The sequence below is a fragment of the Filobasidium floriforme genome (assembly GCF_021052385.1).
Source record: "Filobasidium floriforme strain CBS 6241 chromosome Unknown HD553scaffold_26, whole genome shotgun sequence".
In the NCBI taxonomy this organism is placed as follows: Eukaryota; Fungi; Basidiomycota; class Tremellomycetes; order Filobasidiales; family Filobasidiaceae; genus Filobasidium; species Filobasidium floriforme.
This window is the reverse complement of record NW_025763647.1, coordinates 487,466-494,501: the sequence shown is the minus strand read 5'-3', so window position 1 is coordinate 494,501 and position 7,036 is coordinate 487,466. Positions and strand designations below refer to the sequence as shown.

Below are 7,036 nucleotides of genomic sequence, written 5' to 3'. Positions count from 1 at the left end.
CCTCGAAACCTCGACCTGAGCGAATACCTCCCAAGTCCTCTCGTCGGAAGAGTGTATATACCTGGCCACATCAAAGAGTGTCAAGAACGGGCAAAGACTACAGTACATGTACATGTGATCATATCAACTACAGTATACTGTAGGTACGTCTGCGAAACTCAAAAACGCGCAGCCTATTGTAGCAAATCGCTAACAAGGCCCTTGTGTTCCGTCTACCATGTACCCCCTCAAACTTGACTGTATAGCTGCGGCGTGGATCTCAAGGTTGGCATGCAAGGAAGTGTTGGCGAGTTTTTAACCTCTGGAGGAAGATCAGGATGCTCGTCTCATCACCAACGCCAGCTAATAATAATGATGATAACAAAAGGATGACATTCTCCTCGGTTTCATCTCACACGATTTTGTAACCTGACGCCCGAGCTCGACTTGCTAATACTGGTGATTCATGACTCAGGAGCCGGACTGAGCAAGGATGTATTGGAAAGACTCGTAAAAAGCTTCCAATAATGTGGTTCATGAGCCGATTACACTACGAGCCACTTCTCCACGTGCGCGTCGGATTGGCGATCATCGGGGTTTGAGCGTCAACGATACTGGCTTTCCAATGATGTTAGGCGACCCGATCGCATTTGTAGAGATGATTTCTGTGAGAGGTTATAGATGTATCAAGGTTCGATATCGATAGCGATATCGGTCGACGAGACAAGTTCAGACAACACGTCTTCTCCCGCAAAGTTTTTAAAAACGCAACGATTGAACGGGGACTTCAAGACATTTTTTTCCTTCTGTCTTTCTTTTCATTATCAACCGTAACATCTGTGATGTAAGCCCAGGTGATAATGCCAGACAAGATCGTTTGGGGGTCATCTCAACACGTCGTGTCGTGTCGTCTTGACTCGATCTTCTGGCGGGGTGATTGGCGCAGATCCAGTTGTCTAGTCTAATCAAGACTTCAGAACAGATCAAGCGGTACGTTGCACGGAGACCACGATACAGAGAAAGCCATGACATTTCGACTGGACGGACCAACCCGGACCTCTCACAAGGGCGATCCATTCAATCCATCATGGGCTCCGAAATCGGTTCTCCCGAACGTTTTCGAGCTCAACACGCGGACCCGATCGCCAAGGGTGAAACTCGCGAACTCAAGACGGATCACGTGATACATACCACTCAGTTTCGGGTTAATGCGATGATGACGATGACCGAAGTTTCACCGAAGGCAACGCCGAACACACGGGAGATCGATATATATAAGAAGCATCAACTACAAGCAACATGCAACATCGAGAACTTACAAGACACATCGTATCAGGAACCTCTCCCATCATGTCAAACCAAAGTAAATCCCACCTTCCGAAGATTTCCCACGTCCAAGCTGATCCTCGGAGCTTTCCACAGCACCCTGCATCACCGTCAACGAGACGACCAAGACCTTCTCCCTAACCTCCCCCGGCGTCTCCTACATATTCCACGCCGACCCTTCCGGCGAGCTCATCCACGATCATTTCGGTCCCCCTATCACCTCCCACCTCCCTCCCGATATCGGAGGCCCGGATGGAGGTTGGGGTTCTTACTTAACCCGCGTTCCCCGAGAACTACCTGATTCCGGGCGGGGTGATTTCAGGCTCCCAGCTATTAGGATCAGGAAACGTACTGGGAACACGGTATTGAGGCTAGAATACGTCTCTTACGAGATCATCCCCGGTAAACCGAAACTCCCCGGCTTGCCTGCGACATTCGGAGAAGAATCCGACGTGTCCACCTTGGTCATCCACCTCACCGACCCGGTCTCCCTTATCTCCGTGTACGTCTCCTATTCCATCTTCCCTCGCTACGACGCTATCGCCAGGTCTCTCCGCATTGTGAATAACGGGGATGAAGAGGTGGTCGTCGAGCAAGCAGCTAGTTTCTGTGTGGATATGCCGAGTGGGGAATGGGAGATGTTACAGTTGAGCGGGGATTGGGCTAGGGAGGCTAGGGTCGTCAAGCGGCCCGTCGTTCTCGGTACACAAGGGTGAGTCCACTTCAAACATACGTTCTGACAGAACATCCTGCTCAAGGTCCGGAGTTGTAATACGACAGCTTCCAAAGCCTAACCGGCTACTCTTCCCACCTACACAACCCCTTCCTCGTCCTAACCTCCCCCCGCACGACCGAGACTCATGGTCAAACTTACGGTTTCTCCCTAATCTACTCTGGCTCGCACTCGTTTCAAGTAGAAAAAGGCTCTGTCGGCCTTACCCGAGTCTTAGCGGGTATGCACCCTGACCACCTCTCTTGGCCCCTTAGTCCGAAGGGTGGGGAATTTACTACGCCGGAATGCGTGGCGGTATTTTCTGCTGAGGGGTTAGGGGGGATGAGTAGGAAGTACCATTCGCTCTACCGGGGACATTTGTGTAAATCCCGTTGGGTGGACCGACCTCGTCCGGCGTTGATCAACAACTGGGAAGCCACCTACTTTGATATGAACCAACAAAACCTCGCCTTGATCGCCAAGAGGGGTAGCGAGCTGGGCGTAGGGTTGTTCGTCATGGACGACGGATGGTTCGGAGTGAAACACCCTAGATTGTCGGATAATGCCGGGTTGGGGGATTGGGTCGTTAATCCGGAGAGGTTTCCTGATGGGTTGGGAGATTTTGTGACGAGGGTTACCGGGTTTGAGGTCAAGAAGCTCGATAATAAAGAGGACAACACAGAGGATAAGACGACGACAAAGATGAAGTTCGGGATCTGGGTCGAACCGGAGATGGTCAACCCCGCCTCGGAGCTGTTCGAAACCCACCCCGAATGGGTGCTTCAAGCCGAAGGTTATCCATTGACAGAAGCGCGGAACCAGCTCGTCCTCGACCTCTCTCAATCCGCTGTCCAAGATTACATTATCGACAAGTTGACCGATATCCTAAACAGCGCGGACATTTCGTATGTCAAGTGGGACAACAATCGGGGGATGCACGAACTTCCCTCGCCCTCGGTGCCGCATGCGTACATGTTAGGGCTCTACCGGGTGCTGGGGACTTTGACTACACGGTTCCCCGAGGTCTTATGGGAAGGTTGTGCGTCGGGCGGAGGAAGATTCGACCCGGGCTTGTACCACTATTGGGCTCAATCCTGGACCTCGGATAACACGGACGCCATCGACCGTCTCTTCATCCAATTCGGAACCAGCCTGGTCTACCCTCCTTCATCTATGGGAGCCCACGTCTCCGCCGTCCCGAATCACCAGACCGGCCGTACGACCCCCTTGGAATTCCGAGCGCACGTAGCGCTCATGGGAGGGTCCTTCGGGTTCGAACTTGACCTCAACAAACTACCCGAGGAAGAACAAGCCCAGATCCCCCGACTCGTCGCATTGAGCGAAAAGGTCAACCCGCTCGTCATCACCGGAGACCTCTACCGACTTGAACGGCCTGACGAATCCAATTGGCCCACGGCGATGTTCGTCTCCCCTGACAAGGCCAAAAGCTCGGCCGTTGTGCTGGCTTATCGGATGCAGAGTATCATCAACTGGCACAGCCCTCCCGTTAGGTTACAAGGGCTCGACCCGGAAGCGACGTACGAGCTGGAAGAAGAGGGACAAGAGGCGGTAGAGTATACCGGTCGGACGTTGATGAACGCGGGTCTGCGCTTGGCTCTCAAGGGGGATTATCAGAGCAGGGTCATCTTTCTTCGCCGAAAGTAGGCGTCGACGATTCAAGTCGACGGGTAGTGAGGGATTTGGAACAAAGGTTGTATGCTCAGACAAGCGTGGGGATTTGAACAAAGATTGTAGAACGAACGTGGGAACAATGGGGAAATCGAATACTGTACTCTACGAATATCCACCGTTTCTTTGCATCGCTGCCCTGTTTCGAAGCGCCCAGGTCGTAATGCAGCTCGTACGAGATGGAACAAAAGTCGCCTCTGCAAGACGAAAACAAAAGAGAAATCGTATGCTATACGGATGTCCACCGCTGTCTAGATAGCGGCCCTGTTTCGAAGCGTCTCGTCCTCATCCACTCGGTACCAACCTTGAATCTGACACCGAGTCTCGAGTTCATATCTGCTCGCTTAGGAACAAGAGTCGAGTGGATATGAAACGGTGTCATGAATTCAACATTGTCCAGAGTGGCGTCTTTGTCTAGGTGGAAAGAGTACGGAACGAGTATGCAGTGCGAGCAGTAGCATTCGCCTATTGTTCAAGCTAGTCGAGCATCGACATCATGAGAGACAAGGGTTTGCTATTCGGTCGCTTGTTGGCGGAATTGTTACGGATCGACGTGTGTCATCGTCATACGTGTGATGAATCACTGCGCCCACACATGCACCGGGAGGCTCAGTGGACGCCTTCATCCGACATGCCGGCAACGTACAAACGAGGTTGTCATTGTCAACAAACGATGTCTCGAGCCACTTCCGCCCGGCCCGGCTACCCGTAGGTATCGGTTTCTGCGCCGGGCCCGCTGCTTCCCAGAGCGGTCGGTCGACAAGGTCGTACAGCATCTCGACGTTGCGGCTGCACCATTCGCGCGTGCTCTCGATAATGACTCGGACTCGTACTAGTTCTCTATTGTCCCAAGCGGATGGGTTAACATGTGGATAGCAGGAGCCAAACCCCGCCTGGTGGATCCGAGAGTGTCGAGGCGGCAAAGGCAGGAGCGTAAGCGATCAATGAATAGTGATTCAGATCTTCGGGTGATGTGGAAGCCGAGCGAGACAAGACAAGACAGAACATTCCAGATGGGGGAGCCGATCCACCTTGGCATCCTCCTCTCCTCCCTCTTGCGCCGTAGAGATCGACGATCAGAGAACAAAAAAGGGACGACAAAAGGATTAAAAGGGACAAAAGGAGATCCGGAGAAACCGACAGAGGGCCAGGAGCAGGGGGACGAGCGTGCGCGCGTGTCGATCACGCCTCTCGTTTCGGTCTTCGGTCGATTCCCGGTTCTCGCTTAGACGAGATGACATAACGTAATGGCGTTCAAACCTTGTTTCAGGAGTTCACCGAGGGAAATGAGGGTGGATACTTTTGAGTCGAACGTCGTATTCGATCGTCATGGCCTCTGAACCGCCGATGGAGACTACGACAACGTGTTTTCTTTGTCGTCTTGACAAAAGAGTCGTGTCCAAGGAGAATTACCCAGGCTCGGGCATGCGTGTCGACTCCCGCAAGCCTCGTGGTCAGCCCTCCCGGCGATGGTCCACCCAAGCCTACGACGACGAGAAGGTCGCACAGGACGTCCTCCGCAACGCATTGTTCGAACATCGAACGACATTGTTCTCCCAAGGGTCAGACTCGTTTTCATGACGCTGAGGTCAAACAGGACCCAGAAATGAGGTACGTAGGTAAGCCTTCCCCCTGAGTTAAAGACCATCGGATCGGATCGGCGCGAAAAAGAATGACCCGGTCGGTTGTCGATCCCCCTGGATTCTAGGAAATATCGTCTATATAAGTTGTCACCTTCGTAACTCGAGTTGCGGTTTATCGACAAGTTCTATTCTACAATCATCAACCACACACACTCTCTTCACCTTCACTTACTTTACAAATCGAATACTCGCGCCGGACGCCATGTTCTCCTTCACCAAATCTCTCGTCGCCGCCGTCGCCCTTTTGGCCATCCTCCCCAGCTCTCTGGCTCAGACCGCCCCTCCGGCCACTACCTCCGGTACCGCCACAGCTGATCAAAGGCGGATCAGCGCCTGTCAAGCAACCATCGAAACTCCCGGGTTCAACAACGAGGAAAACTACCTTACGAGCGATACCAACTCCTACTCGGTCCGCTACACTTATGACTTTGCAGGTCAGTACTTCGCATGTCTGATTGGCGATTCTTGAGTACTGAATCGCTATACGTGAACATCAGCTTGCGATGGTGTTCCCGTCCTATCTTCCAGATTGACCAACTATGGTACTGACGGAACGTTCGTGGCATGCACTTAGTAAGTGTCGAGGTCGTGGAATCCGAAATGCAACGTACTGAATCGATCTGCCGATAGCTCGCAATTCACTGCCGCTGGAGAGTTCACTTCTGTGTGTCCCAGGACTCGGTAAGTCCCTCGGATTCATTTCCTTCTGATCGTTGGACTAAGTGGCTATCTGATCGCAGTGGGAGCATGGCTACTGCTGCTGGAACCGCAGGCCAAGACTTCTCGTCGCAGTTGAGGGTGAGTGCGCGGTGTACAATGAGAATTATCCTTTACAGGCGATTGACGAATACCACATGCACGTCAATCAGTTCGGAGTTAGGCCTACCATCATTGTCCGAGAGGACGTCTTCACCGTTTACGGCGTCGAAGCGCCCACTTCTACCGCCCCCACTTCGACCGCCCCCGCTGCCACCACCTCCGCTGCTACCGCCTCTCAACTCGCTCAACGAAGACGACGAGCCGTCGAGACCGGCGAGGTCGTCCTCACTACCGGTATGATCTGCGATGCCGGCGAGACCGCTTGCCCTATGCGGGACAGCAGGAAGAGGTCGTTCAGCCGATGCATTGACACTGCCAACGAGCTTTATGGTAAGTCTATCAGTCTTCTCGACCATACATCTTATGGTTCGTACTCATGCTAACCATTATTACGCGTCTTTGCAGCTTGTGGAGGTTGTCCCGGCGCTGCTGGTACTCAGGACTGCAGCGAACTCAAGGGTGTCGCTGACGTCCAGTGTGTCCAGGGGACTTGTCAGAGTGAGCCACATCCTCAACTGCCTCTTCCGGCTTCTCGTGCGACTCATGCTAACCTTATCGTCACCTTCAACCCCTCAGTCAACCAGTGCGACCGATCCCACAAGCTCTCCAGCGACGGCAAGACCTGTGTCCGAAAAGACTCGGTCGCCAAGCGCAGCTTCTGGTAAACACCTCGATCGCAGCGCTGCCTCTTCACCGGCGCCGAGACGATACTCAGCCAAGAAAGACTCGCTGGGTCGATAGACGCGAAGAAACATAATCTAGTTCACGAATAGTTCCGAGGTTTCATATTCTGGGTTTGCCATGGATCGATGGTCACATGATAATATAGTCGAAAAGGTCTGCTTGTAATCGATAGTCTCCGATATAT

The 7,036-nt window shown here is 52.9% G+C and overlaps 2 protein-coding genes across 2 annotated transcripts; both read left to right on the top strand.

Moving 5' to 3' along the window:
- Nucleotides 1-1,314: 1,314 nt before the first annotated feature.
- Nucleotides 1,315-3,834, top strand: HD553DRAFT_319236 (putative alpha-galactosidase C). The gene is made up of 3 exons (XM_046180992.1): nucleotides 1,315-1,342; nucleotides 1,402-2,017; nucleotides 2,086-3,834. Exons 1-3 carry the CDS (start codon nucleotides 1,330-1,332, stop codon nucleotides 3,680-3,682), a joined length of 2,226 nt encoding a protein of 741 aa, XP_046033249.1. The 5' UTR covers nucleotides 1,315-1,329; the 3' UTR covers nucleotides 3,683-3,834.
- A 1,717-nt stretch (nucleotides 3,835-5,551) lies between these two features.
- Nucleotides 5,552-6,969, top strand: HD553DRAFT_363741 (uncharacterized protein; the record flags this gene model as incomplete). Its single annotated transcript, XM_046184032.1, has 7 exons — nucleotides 5,552-5,783; nucleotides 5,847-5,922; nucleotides 5,980-6,030; nucleotides 6,090-6,147; nucleotides 6,219-6,498; nucleotides 6,574-6,666; nucleotides 6,745-6,969. The coding sequence occupies 7 exons, from the start codon at nucleotides 5,552-5,554 to the stop codon at nucleotides 6,831-6,833; spliced, it is 879 nt and encodes a 292-aa protein (XP_046033248.1). The 3' UTR covers nucleotides 6,834-6,969.
- Nucleotides 6,970-7,036: the final 67 nt, after the last annotated feature.

What these genes read in the sequence shown, in the direction of transcription:
- HD553DRAFT_319236 (XM_046180992.1), top strand. An exon ending in GTCGTTCTCGGTACACAAGG is followed by an intron (nt 2,018 to 2,085) that starts GTGAGTCCACTT and finishes GTAATACGACAG; the next exon opens with CTTCCAAAGCCTAACCGGCT.